At 40.1% G+C, this 15983-nt stretch overlaps 1 protein-coding gene across 1 annotated transcript in view; it reads left to right on the plus strand.

The window, feature by feature from the left end:
• Positions 1–15983, plus strand: part of EIF2AK3 (eukaryotic translation initiation factor 2 alpha kinase 3) — a 68869-nt gene that overhangs the window by 22112 nt on the left and 30774 nt on the right. The window contains exons 3-4 of the mRNA XM_027129096.1: positions 13062–13256; positions 15309–15442. Coding sequence (XP_026984897.1) covers positions 13062–13256; positions 15309–15442 — 329 coding nt within the window. The remainder of the gene's footprint in view (positions 1–13061; positions 13257–15308; positions 15443–15983) is intronic.

Raw genomic sequence — 15983 nt, forward strand, 5'->3', positions numbered from 1 at the left:
CCTGATTTGTTCACCGAGGGTCCATCAGTAGACCGTTTTGAGTATTGCTTTATTAAAAGAGGATCTGTAATCTGTTTTAAAGATCGTCTGTACTGAAAGATGTCTGGTCATCTGGCAGTCTTTCATCTGTACATAAACTAGCACAATTTGAGCCTCAGATGAGCACCATCTCAGATGGTGGTTTATTTGGAAAAGTCACTGTCAATCACGGAGCAAGCCAATATTTAAATAATTGCTTAGGTTAATTGCTTTTCTTTTAATTATAGAAATGAAACCGTTTTTTGATTTAATTTTGTTTTATTAATCCCTTAGCATGGCTGAAAACAGTGCTGTGAACTAAGTCGATTTATTCCAGCACACATGTCGCCAAGTGAGACACTGATTTGACTCTGTTTTGTAGGAAATTGACTTCTTGTGCACATTATTTATCTCCTTTATGAATGCATAATAATCGAAGTGAAGGCAAAGATAGGTACTTAAATCTGTATTTTTCACCGTGAATGCAAAAAATATACTTCAAAAATTAACCTGGTTGTTTTCCTGGAGGTATTTTGTTTTGTAGGTTGACTATAGGTTAAGGAAAGAAAGAATGAAATAATAACTATCTACTTGGTATCTCACTGCTCTTGGTCAATAATTCACAATCTTTGATGATCATAAATACCAACTCACTTCAGGATTTCTTTTTTCTTCTGCATTTTCTTTCTTTTTTTTTTTTAAACCTACATTTCCTTTTAAGCATGTCACATGGGATGCCTTCTTCGACTAATATCCAGATCTACTGAAAGATCTCATAATCCCTCACGTTTAGACCACGTAACTAGTTGTAAGCCATGATGCCTCCTCCTTAGTCTTTGAGGTATGATTCCTGGGAACACTTTACTTTCAGCAGATAAGCTTCCTTTACTTTCCCTGTCATGGTAATTTCAATGTTTTCCTTGAAATCTAGGGAAATGTTTAAAAAATTGTTTCCTCAACACAACGATGTTGGAACATCTTTTTTTTTTTTTCTCATAAAGTCACAAATAGTCAATTTTGTCAACTAGTAGTCTGGTCAGTTGTTCATTTTACTTTAAGAGTTACCATTTTGTGTCCGATATATAGTGCAACATTTTTGAAGAATTAAAATATACAAAAATATGCCTGTTAACTTCTCTTTAATATTGTTTATCTTTTTGGCCAATAAAGTACTTTATGAACCTTCAGAACTTCTATATTCAAAACAGAATTTTAGGGCTGATAGAGATTTCTGGTGAGTCAAAGACTGGTCACAGTTTGATGTATTTAATTCTTATATCAAACTCATCTTTATATAGTTTTAAGACTTTGTTTTTAGATGGGTGTTGTGAATTCAGGATTGGGAAAGAGATACAGTTGGCTCTTGGACAACTTTGGGGATAGGGAAGCCAACCCTTCATGCAGTGGAAGATCCTACATAACTTCTCCGTGGGCCTCTGTATCCACGGTTCCATGTTTGCAAATTCAACCGTGGATCGTGGAGTACTGGAGTATGTACTTAGTGACAAAAATTCACTTGTAAGTGGATTCGTGCAGTGCAAACGCACATTCAAGGGCCAACTGTTACTGACATGGCATAATTAAGCTTTCTGCTCTCTCCTTGAATTTACTTTTGGAGCGACTGTTTGAATTCTAAAAGCTTTTTTGCAATATGTGAAATTTAGTGTTAACGAACCATAGTCATTTCTGAAGTTTCCTTATTGAGGATAAAAGAAGGCTCATGATGAATTTATAGATAGTCAGGTTAAGAGTTTGTATTTTCGTTTTTAACTTTTTTCTTTAACAAGTATACGTATATATGCACTCACACACGAATTACCTTAGAGGTTCAAAATAGCAGCCCTGGATCATTACATCTACTTGACAAGTATTGCTTGAGTAGCATTTTATAGTTTGCAAAGTGACATCAAATCCATTCTTATTTATTCCTTAACATAGCCTTATAAAATACTCTTATTAACCCCCATTTTCCAGATGAGAAAATTGGGGCTCAGAATGGTTTAGAGGTTTGTCTGATGGAGTAAAATGGAGACTCAACCCTAGATCCTTGTGCTTATTTCTTGCCCCCTTTCCAATATTTCATGCCTTTTGAAATGCCTCAATACTTACCAACGTGTTTGCATTTTCTGCTCTAATCATTATAATTCTTAATGTGCTTTATCAGGAATAATCACTCAAAGACCTCATATAGAGAGCAGACTTTAGCACGGCGCTCAGCTCATTGTGAGCGCTTAACTGCTTCTTAACCCTAGTGAGAGACTCAAAGGTACTTGAACTTACCACATCCAAAACTGAACTGGTGTTTAAGGGGACAGGGGATCCTGCAGGGCTGTGCGCTGGGGTACAACAATGCCCAGGACAGATGAGATCCTTGCCATCATGGAACTTACATGACACTCTGTGGAGCCGGATATGAAATGATTATAATGTCAGTATCATAATTGAGTTGTGGTAACTGTCACAAGGACAGGTAGAACTAAGAGAGACTTAGCAAGGATACCTGACCTCCCAGCTGGGAAGTCAGAGAAGTCAGAGAAGGCTTCTCAGAAGAAATTATGTTTACGACTGAGATCCTATGAGAAGCAAGAGCTGCAAGAAATGGGTAGAGAGGCTGGGAAGGACTGCTCTGGGAGAGGGAACGGCTGGCATCAAGGCCTTGCAGCAGGAATGATCAATCTGGGAGAAAGCAGGTGAATCCCTAAAATCCTTCTAGAATCAATCTCTCCTGTAGTCTGCTGACTACTGACCACTTATATAGTCAGTCTCTACTGACCGTAGAGAATGGACTGGAAGAGGAAGAAGAGCAGAAGTGGGAAGACTAGTTAAGAGACCAGGTCTAGTACAGATGGGGATGATAAGGTGACCGGGAAGTGAGGGAAGTGAAGTGATGGATTGAAGAGAAGTTTAAGGAGGGACGTCTTTATGAAATGAAAAGACCAAAGGAGAAATTAGTAGTAAATTAAGAACAGGTGGGGGAATTCCCTGGAAGTCCAGTGGTTAGGACTCCATGCTTTCACTGCCGAGGGCCCCGGGTTCAATCCCTGGTCAGGCAACTAAGATCCCACAAGCCGCTGGTGCGGCCAAAAATATATAAATAAATAAAAATAAAAGTGTCCTCCGAGACTGCTCCCCGGCCCCTTTAAAAAAAAAGAAAAAAGAAAAGGAACAGATATAGAGAGGGAGAAAATAAATTTGTTTACATGCATTGAGTGCCGAGTGACCTTGACCTTGAGTGACCTTAACAGAGATGTTAAGAAAGCCTGTGCATATGTGGGTCTGGTGCTCTCAGAGGAAAAGTCTGGGCTGAAGAGAAAAGTTAGAAGTGTTCGTGTCCTGGGAGCTGAGAGGAGCAATCACCTGGAAGGAGAGCAGGGTGAGGAGATGAACTCCAGCCAAATTTTCAGACTCCCTAACATTTAAGAAAAAATTTTTTAGAAGGATATTTATCTATCTGTCTATTTATTTATTTATGGCTGCGTTGGTTCTTGGTTGCCGCGTGGGCTTTCTCTAGTTGTGGTGAGCGGGGCTACTCTTCGTTGTGGTGCGCGGGCTTCTCACTGCGGTGGCTTCTCTTGTCGCAGAGCACGGGCTCTAGGCGCGCGGGCTTCAGTAGTTGTGGCGCACGGGCTTAGTTGCTCCGCAGCACGTGGGATCTTCCCAGATCAGGGCTCGAACCCATGTCTCCTGCATTGGCAGGCGGATTCTTGACCACTGCACCACCAGGGACGTCCCTCCGTAACATTTTAAAATTCAGGTAGAGAGTGATGAGTCAGAGAGAAGAAAGGGTTTCAAGGAGAGATTGGCTTTAGTAGGATGTTAGGGATTTTCCTGCCTTCTTCCACATTTCCCCAATGGTTAGTTGGTGTGAATTCTTTATAAATATTTACTAAACATAGATACTTAACAATGCAGATGCCTCATTAAGAGAACCCTGTGATTCATCAAAGTCTCAATGAAAGTCTTACAGCAAAAGAAAATGTTAAAAACCCTTTCTGTTTTGACTCTGGAAGAATTGAGGGGACAGGGGAAGGAGTGAGGAAAGCAGGAGGCCTGTGGATCCCCAGAGTGGTAGAAACAGTCATTGGTAGTTTAGGGATCAGAAGACATACCTTTTCAAAAAGTTGTGGAGAGTGCTTTTGAGGCTCCAGTGCAGTAAGTTAATTTGAGGCATTTTGTAAAAGAGTAGAGTGCTAGTTTTTGTCCAAGGTCACATCAGTGAGTGGCTGGTGGAGTCAGGGATGGGGCTGGATGAGCCGCAGTCACCTCCCCGTGGACACGTTTCCATTTCCTACGTTGGGTGCCTGCTGTTGCCTCGCCCTACCTCGGTTTCTGAAACAGCTAGCATGGCAAGGAAAGTAATTGTTCTGGGCAAAGGGGATTTCCAGGTATCAAAAAAAAGTCAACAATTTAACACTTTCAATGAAATGTTTTTCATGTATTTTACATCTTCCCAATCTCGGTGACTTTTATCTTTTAACTAAGTCCTGAGCTCATCATTGGAAGCATCATTGTTGTATTATACCAGGGATGCTTGGAGTTCCTGAGGTAGGAGGGAGAAAGGGTGTCCCTTTCATGAATATTCTAGAGTAGTTGTTTTTTTTCCATCCTTTTCCCAGATAGTCTATCTCCATTGTTCCTTATCTCTGTCTCACGAATCTGCATCTCTCCACATGCTTTTTCACTCGGTTTCTTCCCCCTTCCTCCCTTTTAACTCTTACTGCTGCTGAGCTTGTATTTGGGACTTGGCTTTTATAACCGTCAGGGCCAGTGTGATCGTTTTCCCTCTTTCTTGGTTAGGGTACACACTGGATACAACTTTGTGGATTGGAAAGTGTTTAATGTGAGTCATTACTTGAGAAAATGCTAGTGTATACAAATCCAGCTTCCACAGCCGAATGAGGAAAGTTCTTCTTCATAGAAAAATTCTAGCTAATAAATGTGGAAAGAATGATAGAATTAGAAGTCATTATTTTATTATTTTACTGAAGTAGTAGATCATCAATTGATACTAAAATGGTGAAAAGTTGGTGGGACACTTTAAAATGGAGGGGTCAGGCTGACTCCCTTAAATCCACTGATTAATAGTAACAAATACGACAACTCGGGTTGGCAAACTTTTTCTGTAAAGGGCTAGATAGTAAATATCTTGGGCTTTGCAGGCCATACGGTCTCTGTAGTTGTAGTGGGAAAGCAGTCATAGACAATACAGAAATGAATGAGCATGCCTGTGTTCCAATAAAACTTTGCTTACAGAAACACGCACTGGGTCAGATTTGGCCCGTGAGCTGTCGTTTGCTGACCTCTGTTATAATAGGAAGTATATAGCACCACCTGTGAAGTAGTCTTGTCCAAAAAAATCAAACCTGCATCAGATCAGAGCTCCAGTCCTAATTACACTTCTTTAGAAAATACAGGGAATAAAGGAAGAAGTTAAGTGACCTGCAAAATCCAAACTGTGGGACATTCTGTAGGGTGAATAATCTGGTTTCTCAAGTAAATCAATGCACGGAAAAAGAAATGAAAGGGGCCCTTATAGGGAGAAAAAAAGAATCAAATATAATATGTGGAGTTTAAGTTCCTTGTTGAAGCAAACCAATTATGTAGTATGTCTTGCAATATCAGGGAAATTTGAATATTAGATGATTTTAAGGAATTACTCTTATTTTTGTTAGATGTAACATTGGCATGGTAGTTGCTTCTCAGCAATGAATACTGAAGTATGTATAGGTGAAATGACATGATGCCTGTGATTGACTTTAAAATACTCTCATTAACAAATATATGTAGTGGATGGGTGGAGAGTAGCAAAATGTCGATGATTGTTGAAACTGGGTGACAGATACATGGGGGTTTATTATATTCGTCTCTTTACATTTTATGTTTCAAAACTTTCATATTAAGTTAAAATAAAGTTGAATGTACCCCCAAAAGTGTATGTGTTGATGGTGGGAGGTTGCGGATGGGTGGGTGGGGAGGTAGTTGCATAGAAAAAGAAGGAAGAACTGAACGAAAATATATTTTTGCATATTAGAAGAATTTTTGTTTTTATTGCTGGTTATATTCATTTTAGTAATAGTACTTCCTTTATTTTCTCAGTTGAAGTTCCTTCTGCCACTTGAAAATAGAGTCCTTATCTCACATTCTGATTTCAAGTAGAGTCCTTGATTACATGTGCCACTGGTATTCATTATGCCAGTTAGAGATTGTTCAGAAACGGTAATTGAATTACTTTACTAAACTGCTTTGTGATTGCATGGTTGAAGACCTTGATTGGATCTTAGGTACCGAGTTTGCCAGCTGATTTGACAAACCTTTTATTTTGAAATTATTAACAGGGAAAAACAAATAGAGGAAAAAACCCCAAATGACAAGCATTTGTATTTTTAAAAATGACTGAAGTGGGAAGCAAGTCACATAATTAGTTTGAGATGCAGAGCAGCGAATCAGAACAAATAGCTGCTTCCAGAGGCAAATCAGTGGAATGGGAAAATGCATCACCATAACCCACATTTTTTTATACCAAGAGATTTGCAGTTGACTCTCCGGGTGACTCATTCCTATGCTGGGAGGGTGAGGTAATGCTCTTCTGAGGGGTGATGTCATCTCTCTACCTGAACCGCAGGCATATATCTCTTCTTGTGGCTCTCAAGGAAAACACACCATCTGCTTTCACAGATGCAGCCTGAAAGACTTCACAGCGATTGGTGCAGAGGTTAGCAGCCGTGGGTATGAGTCATAAGCAGCCAATTAGTGAAGAGCAGCTATTTAAAAGTGAACTTTAAAATCACAGTCCAGCAATATGGCATGATTGAGTATTGAATCATAATGCTTTTCTGTTTTGGGTTTTGCACTCTTCTTTTAAAATAAGGCAGTTTTTCTCAACATGGTCAATCACGTGAAATCTTCTAGGTTGTTTAAGCCATATTTTTAATTGCAAATAAGTTTGCTTTCATTTACATTTGGAAGCAATGATGAATTTTAGCTCCTATTTGTTTGATGGATTTTCCGGTTTGTTTTTTTGTTGGGGAGATTGGGGGCGGTTGCACTTAGAAGCCATTGTGTTCCCTAAGGACCTGCTACTTCTTTAGGGGAAAAGAAGTTGTTTAATGGAAAAGGAAACAAGTAAAAATAAATGTTATTTGTTTACTAGAGACCCACTAACCCCTCTTCCTCCTTCTTGTAGTGACGCACACCTGCTCTCCCTATTCGTACTCAACCAGTAGTACTGTTGACATTACCAGACAATACCTATTTTTTAATTTTATCACAATTTGAATTTATTGTTCTAGTAAATGGAATAGAGACTGCCTAACATAATATGGGAGGTAGAGAACAGTAAACACTTGATTTTCTAACTGTAACTTAAAATGGGAGATCACATTGGCTAACTACTACAATACTGTTACTGTAGGGTATATAAACGATGACCTAAATCTGTTCTTAATGACAGCCTCAAGTTGGACATTCTACAAAAGATAAAAATAAAAAGTTTTAATTTTTGAAAATATCATCTTTTATTTGTTGTTATCAAAAAAAAAAAGAAAGCAAAGAATAAAATAGTAATGTTAGAATTCTAAGATAATATGAGGTGGTATACGTATGTATGTATGGTATACGTACATACTGATGTCATTTGAGAGCTTACTAAAAATCAAATGTTTCTTTAATAAAAGTAGTAGTTGGAGATCTTTAAATATCCAGAATTATGATGAGCCTTCAGTTTAATGGTCTAGCCTTCTGAGTTTAGTTACAGAGCCCCTTCAAGGCTCTTGAGTATCTTTCTTTTCTTTTTAACCTCTTATTTGGAAATAATTTCACACTACAAAAAGTTGCACTCTTTTTGGTATGAAAAAAACCCAACCCTTATATAGCCAGATTTTTTTTTTTTTTTTTTTTTGCTGTACGCGGGCCTCTCACTGTTGTGGCCTCTCCCGTTGCGGAGCACGGGCTCCGGACGCGCAGGCCCAGCGGCCATGGCTCACGGGACCAGCCGCTCCGCGGCTATGGGATCCTCCCAGACCGGGGCACGAACCTGTGTCCCCTGCATTGGCAGGCGGACTCTCAACCACTGCGCCACCAGGGAAGCCCTATATACCCAGATTTATCTGCTCAAAACGTGTTTGCTTTGTCATTTGAGTTGTGTCTCTCTCTTATCTCCAGATCCCCCATACATACTCTTTTTTTCTTGAAACATCTAAAGATAAATATCCATTGTAGCCCTTTACTCCTGAATGCTTCAGTGTGCATTTCCTAATAGAAATAGGAAATTTCTCTATTCTCTTACATAATCACAGTACAGTTATCAGCTTCATAAATTTTTTTTTTTTTTGCGGTACGCGGGCCTCTCACTGTTGTGGCCTCTCCTGTTGCAGAGCACAGGCTCCAGATGCACAGGCCCAGCGGCCATGGCTCACGGGCCCAGCCGCTTCGCAGCATGTGGGATCTTCCTGGACTGGGGCACGAACCCGTGTCCCCTGCATCGGCAGGCGGACTCTCAACCACTGCGCCACCAGGGAAGCCCTGCTTCATAAATTTATATGGACACTTTACCGTCCGTATTCCAGTTTCATCAGTTGACCTAAATAATGTCTTTTATAGCGTTCTCCACTCCCAGTACAGCATCTAGTCTAGGGTCAGGTAATACATTTACTTGTTACATTAACCTCTTTTAATCTGGATTTTTTTCCCCACAGACTTTATCTTGTATGACGTTGACATTTTTTTTTAACATCTTTATTGGAGTATAATTGCTTTACAATGCTGTGTTAGTTTCTGCTGTATAACAAAGTGAATCAGCTATATGTATATGTATATATATCCCCACATCCCCTCCCTCTTGAGCCTCCCTCCCACCCTCCCTATCCCACCCCTCTAGGTCGTCACAAAGCACCGAGCTGATATGCCTGTGCTATGTGGCTGCTTCCCACTAGCTATCTATTTTACATTTGGTAGTGTATATAGGGACATGGACATTTTTGAAGAATATAGTCTCTCTTATCTTTTACTGATATTTAAAAAAAATAGAACTTTCCTCATTTTGTGCTTGTCTGATGTTTCCCGGTGATTAGATCCAGGCTCTGTATGCTTGGCTCAGAACGCTGCATGGCTGGTGTTGCATTCTCTCTCAGGGTATCATGTCTGTCACTCATTTGATCATCCAGTCAAGGTATTGTCTGAATTCTCCACTATATAATGACTGTTTCTGTTTTGTTTTTCTTAACTTTTTGTAACTAATAAGCAGTCTGTGGGAAGATACTTTTTTTTTTTTTTTTGCGGTACGCGGGCCTCTCACTGTCATGGCCTCTCCCGTTGCGGAGCACAGGCTCCGGACGCGCAGGCTCAGCGGCCATGGCCCACGGGCCCAGCCGCTCCGTGGCATGTGGGATCTTCCTGGACCGGGGCACGAACCCGCGTCCCCTGCATCGGCAGGCGGACTCTCAACCACTGCGCCACCAGGGAAGCCCTGTGGGAAGATACTTTAAGACAGTGCAGATATCCTGCTCCTTATCCAAATTTTCACCCAGATTTAACACCGTGGCTGATTTCTGCCTGTTGCAGTCTTTACTATGATGTCTGCAAGGTGCTAATTTTTCCAACTCCAGTCCTCCCTTCATATTTACCAGTAGACATTTGGCATTCCATTGCAGTAAAAGCCCTCTCTTCTCCCCCATATGTTGTTTATTTTATCTATTTGTTTTCAGTGCGGATGCATAAATTCCTTATTTTGTTTTCAATGTTTTATAATTCAGTACTTAATCATTCTGGTGCTTAAATTCCAGATGTGGTCAGTGACATGTTTCCGTCTTTTTTTGTGCATATCTTTACTTTTTAGACTAATAAGATGTTAAAGGCTCATCTTGTACCTGCCCTGCCCCAGCCCTGGAGGCAGCCGATTCTCTCAGGAGCCTTTGTTCTTTCGGTGGGGAATGGAATTAGATAACAAAATCTGGGCACTAGGTTTGAGTGCATTACTTTTACAGCCATTGAATAAACATAAATGTATACACATTAGTATACCTGATAAATATTAGAGGTACAATAAACAATTTTTGAGACTGTAATGGTGTCTCAGTTTACAGTTACAGCAAAAAGTGCAGTATTAAGACTTTTGTCAGCGAACTTACGCTGCTACAATTTTCTTGGATTTCACAGCAAAATCATAAGTGATGCTACCTTGAAGGCCAGATAGGGTTTCAGTGGGCAGGGTTGGTACAGGAGGATGTTCCAGGGAGAAGAAATGACATTGACAATGACATAACTGAACAATAACAGTAAAAACATTAAACATCCTGCTTAAGTAATGACACCTGATTTCCACCCACGTGGGGAAAAGTGAAAGACAACAAGGAAAAGGTTGTTTGAGGTCACGTTTAGAGGACTTTGAATGTATGTCAGAGTTAGGAATTGGGGTCTTTAGTAAGAAGATAATGGAGAGCTGTCGAGGATTTTTGAATAGTGTCATAACAAGCTTAACTCTGATTCAGGGATTAATCTAGAAGATATGCAGAGATTAGATTGAGGGAATTTCCAGTTAAGAACTGTAAAGAGGCTGTTATAATAGTTCAGGCAGGAGATACGAGGATTTGAACTACAAAATGAAGGGAAGAAGTGGATTAGAGCCGTGTTTTTCAACCTGTCTTCTAGAACCCCAGGGGTGTGGGGCACAGCTGGGGTGGGGGGGCAGGGATATATTAGCTGAGCATCAACGGAGAACACTTTGTGACTGAAAAGGATCTCTTTAAAATATCCCCGTAAGTATCCCTTTAAAGAAAGGAATTCTGCTGCTTAAGGAACAAAGAAGTCCATAGAGAAATTTTGTTTAAAAAAGCAAATCGACATTTGTCTGGAGGTTTTCTGGTTTTTAAACTCCTGCTTCTTTCATAGTCTTTTTTTCCGGATTTTTGAGCCTTGACGATCAGGAAAATAATCGTGTCATTAGCTGAAATAAGTCAAGTTGTGTCTGTTTTGTTTTTTTGTGTTTTTTTGGCGCGCTGTGCGGCTTGCGGGATCTTAGTTCCTCGACCAGGGATTGAACCCGGGCCACCGCAGTGACAGTGCCGAGCCCTAACCACTGGATCACTAGGGAATTCCCGAGTTGTGTCTGTTTTGAAATGCCAGAAGGCCAGTGTCACAAAGTCATGTACTAATTTAACTCTCAAGAAACAAGATTTTCTTGGCCAAAATCTTTAGAGTCATCCTGAGCGCTTTTCTTCCGCTCATTCCGTACAGGGAATCCACCATGAAATCCTGTTGGCTTTACCTTCCAGTTATATCCCAAATCTAACCGCAGGCAACAGCTGCACTGTAGCCCACCACCAGCACCACCATTATCATCTCCGGCCTTCTGCTTGCTCTCCCCACCTCCATCCTTGCCTCTACAACCTGTTCCCTTTCCTCCTCACAGTGCACTTCCCCCTTAAGGCCTTTGCAAAGGCTGTTCCGCAGGTATCAGCAGGGTTAACGCTTATGTTTAGATTTAGCTCAAATATTACTTTCTCAACGGGGCCTACCCTGAACTTAACCGTTACTGACAAGTCCTGTCCCCTCCCATGCACACATTTATCCATTCCCCCTTTATCTTGTTCTATTTTTTTCACTATGGCATTTAACACCCAACGTACTCTGTAATTATTTATTACGTTGTTTATCTCCCGATTCCAGAGTTTGAGCTCCACAATGGCAGGGTTTGTTTTGTTTTTTTAATTTGTTTTGCTCCCTGGTGTATCCTCAGCAACAGAATAGTCCCTAGCATGTAGTAGGCCCTCAGTTAACATTGATAAAAGAAGGAAGGACAGCTAAGAGCATTAAATCAGTAAGCTTGGTTAACAGGCTTCTAGCTCATAGCAGATCTGAGAAAGTGAATAAAAGAAAGAATGGGATGCTGCGTAAATCAACCTGTGTTCCTTGGATCTGAACCTATGATGGTAATTGGCCTGGATAAAATAGACTTGGAAAGTGCTGCATAAACTCTCCCTTTACTAGAAAATCATATTATATGTTAACATAGTAATCACTGTAAGAAGTCCCACAGTAACCTCTTCTTTTTTTTTTTTTTGGTACACGGGCCTCTCACTGTTGTGGCCTCTCCCGTTGCGGAGCACAGGCTCCGGACGTGCAGGCTCAGCGGCCATGGCTCACGGGCCCAGCCGCTCTGCGGCATGTGGGATCCTTCCAGACCGGGGCACGAACCCGTGTCCCCTGCATCGGCAGGCGGACTCTCAACCACTGCGCCAGCAGGGAAGCCCAGTAGTAACCTCTTCTTGAACTCACTTGGTCACAGAACTCTCCTTAGTAATTCCCTTATTGTTATGGAACACGCTTGGCTCGTGGCAAACAGAGTTCGAGAAAAACCAGACTGGAGTGTACCTGTGGGTCCCAGGAGAGATGGGTGGTTCTTTTAAGTTGCTTTTGGTGGATGAACTGTGCCGTTTCGTATGCTGCTCAGGAGGCCTGAGTACCTCCGATGAGAGACTACGGCTTTTAGTTCCTACTCTTACAGTTCAGATCCTTTTATTAATTTATTTTTTAAGATTTATTTTATTGAAGTATAGTTGATTTACAATGTTGTGTTAATTTCTACTATACAGCCAAGTGATTCAGTTATACATATATATATTCTTTTTCATATTCTCTTCCACTGTGGTTTATCACAGGATATTGAATATAGTTCCCTGGGTTATACAGTGGGACCTTGTTGTTTATCCATCCTATATATACTAGTTTGCATTTGCTAATTCCAAACTCCCAAAACCATTCCTCCCCACCCACTCTCCCCCTTGGCAACCACAAGTCTATTCTCTATGTCTGTGAGTCTGTTTCTGTTTCGTAGATAAGTTCATTTGTGTCGTGTTTTCGATTCCACATATAAGCGATATTATATGATATTTGTCTTTCTCTTTCTGTCTTACTTTGCTTAGTATGATAATCTCTAGTATGGCAGTATTTCATTCTTTTTATGGCTGAGTAGTATTCTATTGTTTACATGACCCACATCTTTTTTATCCATTCATAAAATCCTTTTAAAAGTTAGCTTTTTATTTTAGGTATTTGGGAATAAGATGATCATTCCTTCCCTGGATGGAGACCTCTTCCAGTGGGACCGGGACCGTGAGAGCATGGAAACAGTTCCGTTTACAGTTGAATCGCTTCTTGAATCTTCTTATAAATTTGGAGATGATGTTGTCTTGGTTGGAGGAAAGTCTCTCACTACATATGGACTCAGTGCATATAGTGGAAAGGTGAGTAAAAATGTTCAGTTTGTTTGGGGAGAAATCAAAATAAATAGGAATAGAAGAGATAATTTCTTTAACTATACTATTACTGGTTGAGCTTTGTAATAATTTTCCCCTGAGGATATCATTTCTTTTGATAAAAGAACTGTGAAGTAGAAAGGGGGAATATTATTAAGAGAAACTAAATTTATCCAAGATAACAGAATGAACAGCAGAGCCAGGAATAGCAGGGGGAAGAGAATGAATAACTGTGGTCTACTGTATGTCAGGTGCATTCTTCATGCCTTATTTTGAAACCATCACAATATTTCTAATGGTTACATTTTACAGTTTTCATTTGGATAGATGAGGAACCCTCCAAAGAATAATAATAATCCTGATGATAAGAATAATTGCTACTACTTATTTCTCTACTTATTTGAGCCTATCGTAAGAGGGTGCAAGAGGCAAGTTTGTACTCATTTTACAGATGAGAAAACCAAGACTTTCAAAAGTTCAGAAACTTCAAGGTCAGATTTGACTTAGATCTGTGTGAAGAAAAAGTCATACTGTTAATGACCTAGACTTTCTCCATTATTAGCTCTTAGGAGATGATCTGCTTCTAAGATTGGGTCTTAAAACTCCATTATGGGGAATAACTAATTAAAACCATGCCTTTTGGAAAGGTAAAAATCTCTTTTTAACCCCTTAATACGTTGATACTTGAATATTTGTATATAAACTTAAGACGAAAATAAGGAAGAATAGAAAAAAGATCCTTGGCCCTCAAGTTTTTCAAACTTTAAGGATCCCTTGTCTGAGTGTTAGGGCCATAGGCCCTTTGCAAGCTTCTCTGCCCTCTCCAGCCACCTGCATGTGTATTGTATTGAGGCGGCCTTGTGATCCTTTGTTTCCTTCAGTATTCTCATCTGTAAAACAATGGGATTGAACCCCGTCACCTGGGTCTCTGATTTGATGTGCTGCTCCAAAATTCTGGTATTCTAGCAGGTATGCTTCTTTCTGTGAGGATTTGGTCACATCATTCCAAAGAATCTTCCTTTTCCTTTGAGTGAAGTTTTCAAAGCAGTACTTGAAAATACTGCAGCTGTTAGAAAAGTTTCAGATTTTTAAAAACTAAATATTTCCGTCATATGGAAATTCTGAGGTGTTTTTTTTTTAATTCACCTAGAATTTTATTAATGATATTATTACTAAGAGATCACAACTAGTCATCCATTTCTTCCATGGAAATGCTCAAAGTAAGACTTATTCCCCGAAATAAATATTCATTGGTACTTTCATGGTTCTAAATGTTTCATTTTTAGGAGTTGGTGGTAATCTAGCTGTTGCTTTTTTTTCTTTTTCAGGTTATTTATTTTAAAAAATTTCTTTGCAGTACAGTTGATTTACAATGTTTTGTTAGTTTCTGGTGTACAGCAAAGTGAATCAGTGATATATACACATATATCCACTCTTTTTTAGATTCTTTTCCCACATAGACCATTACAGAGTATTGAGTGGCGTTCCCTGTGCTATATAGTATAGCTGTTGCTTCCTTTTTTTTTTTTTAACAGAAACTGTGTATTTTTTATTTTATTTATTTATTTTTGGCTGTGTTGGGTCTTTGTTGCTTGCTGCACGTGGGCTTTCTCTAGTTGCAGCGAGCGGGGGCTGCTCTTTGTTGCAGTGCACGGGCTTCTCATTGCGGTGGCTTCTCTTGTTGTGGAGCACGGGCTCTAGGCACGTGGGCTTCAGTAGTTGCAGCACGCAGGCTCAGTAGTTGTGGCTCGCGGGCTCTAGAGCACGGGCTCAGTAGTTGTGGCTCACGGGCTTAGTTGCTCTGCGGCAAGTGGGATCTTCCTGGACCAGGGCTCCAACCCGTGTCCCCTGCATTGGCAGGTGGATTCTTAACCACTGAGCCACCAGGGAAGCCCCCTAGCTGTTGCTTCTTAATGCTTGGCTACTTTTTACACCTTTCCTCAATTTCCTTTTACTTTTTGTAAAACTGTTGAGAGTCTTTTACTGTCTCTGATCTCCTGTAACTTGTTCTCTTTACTAATTTTACATCTGTCTTTTCAGGTGAGGTACATCTGTTCAGCTTTGGGTTGTCGCCAATGGGATAATGATGAAATGGAACAAGAAGAAGATATCCTGCTTCTGCAGCGCACCCAGAAAACCGTTAGAGCCGTCGGCCCTCGTAGTGGCAGTGAGAAGTGTGTATTCAGATAATGTTGCTGTTGGTGTTTAGAAGTACAACGAGACCAGAATTCATCAGCTTTTTCTTTGTGGAGATTTTCTGAACTATTTTGTTTCCCCAAAAGCATACTACTCTTTTAAGAGAAATGAAGCCCCTAAATTTAAAACAGCTTCGTGATTATTAACAGATCCTGAAGTGAACTTCTCACCATATGCTTCAGGATATGGTAACGAAGAGGAGTCCCATACAGTGACTCTATATTAGCTTAGTCTTAGGTTAATGATATTTTTCATAGCAATCTCACTGATCCAAGTTCTTTGCAGAATGCAGAAAACTCTTAAGACAAAGCTGATGTGCTTTGGGTCTGTTTGACCCTGCAGTTCTCTCTAGTAGGTAGTTTCATGGTTTGTGTGACCACCACCTCAATTATAAAATAATATTTTAGTGTATTTTCTTAAAGTGTTAAAGCCTAATTTATTTGGTCAAATACTGTTTTGTTTCCTTTTTCAAATCATGTAAATTTTTACATTTAAAGTAATGTGATTGAATTAGATATG

Source organism: Aethalodelphis obliquidens, unplaced genomic scaffold (assembly GCF_003676395.1).
Source record: "Aethalodelphis obliquidens isolate GAN/ISIS:26980383/991018 unplaced genomic scaffold, ASM367639v1 scaffold35, whole genome shotgun sequence".
Taxonomy (NCBI): Eukaryota; Metazoa; Chordata; class Mammalia; order Artiodactyla; family Delphinidae; genus Aethalodelphis; species Aethalodelphis obliquidens.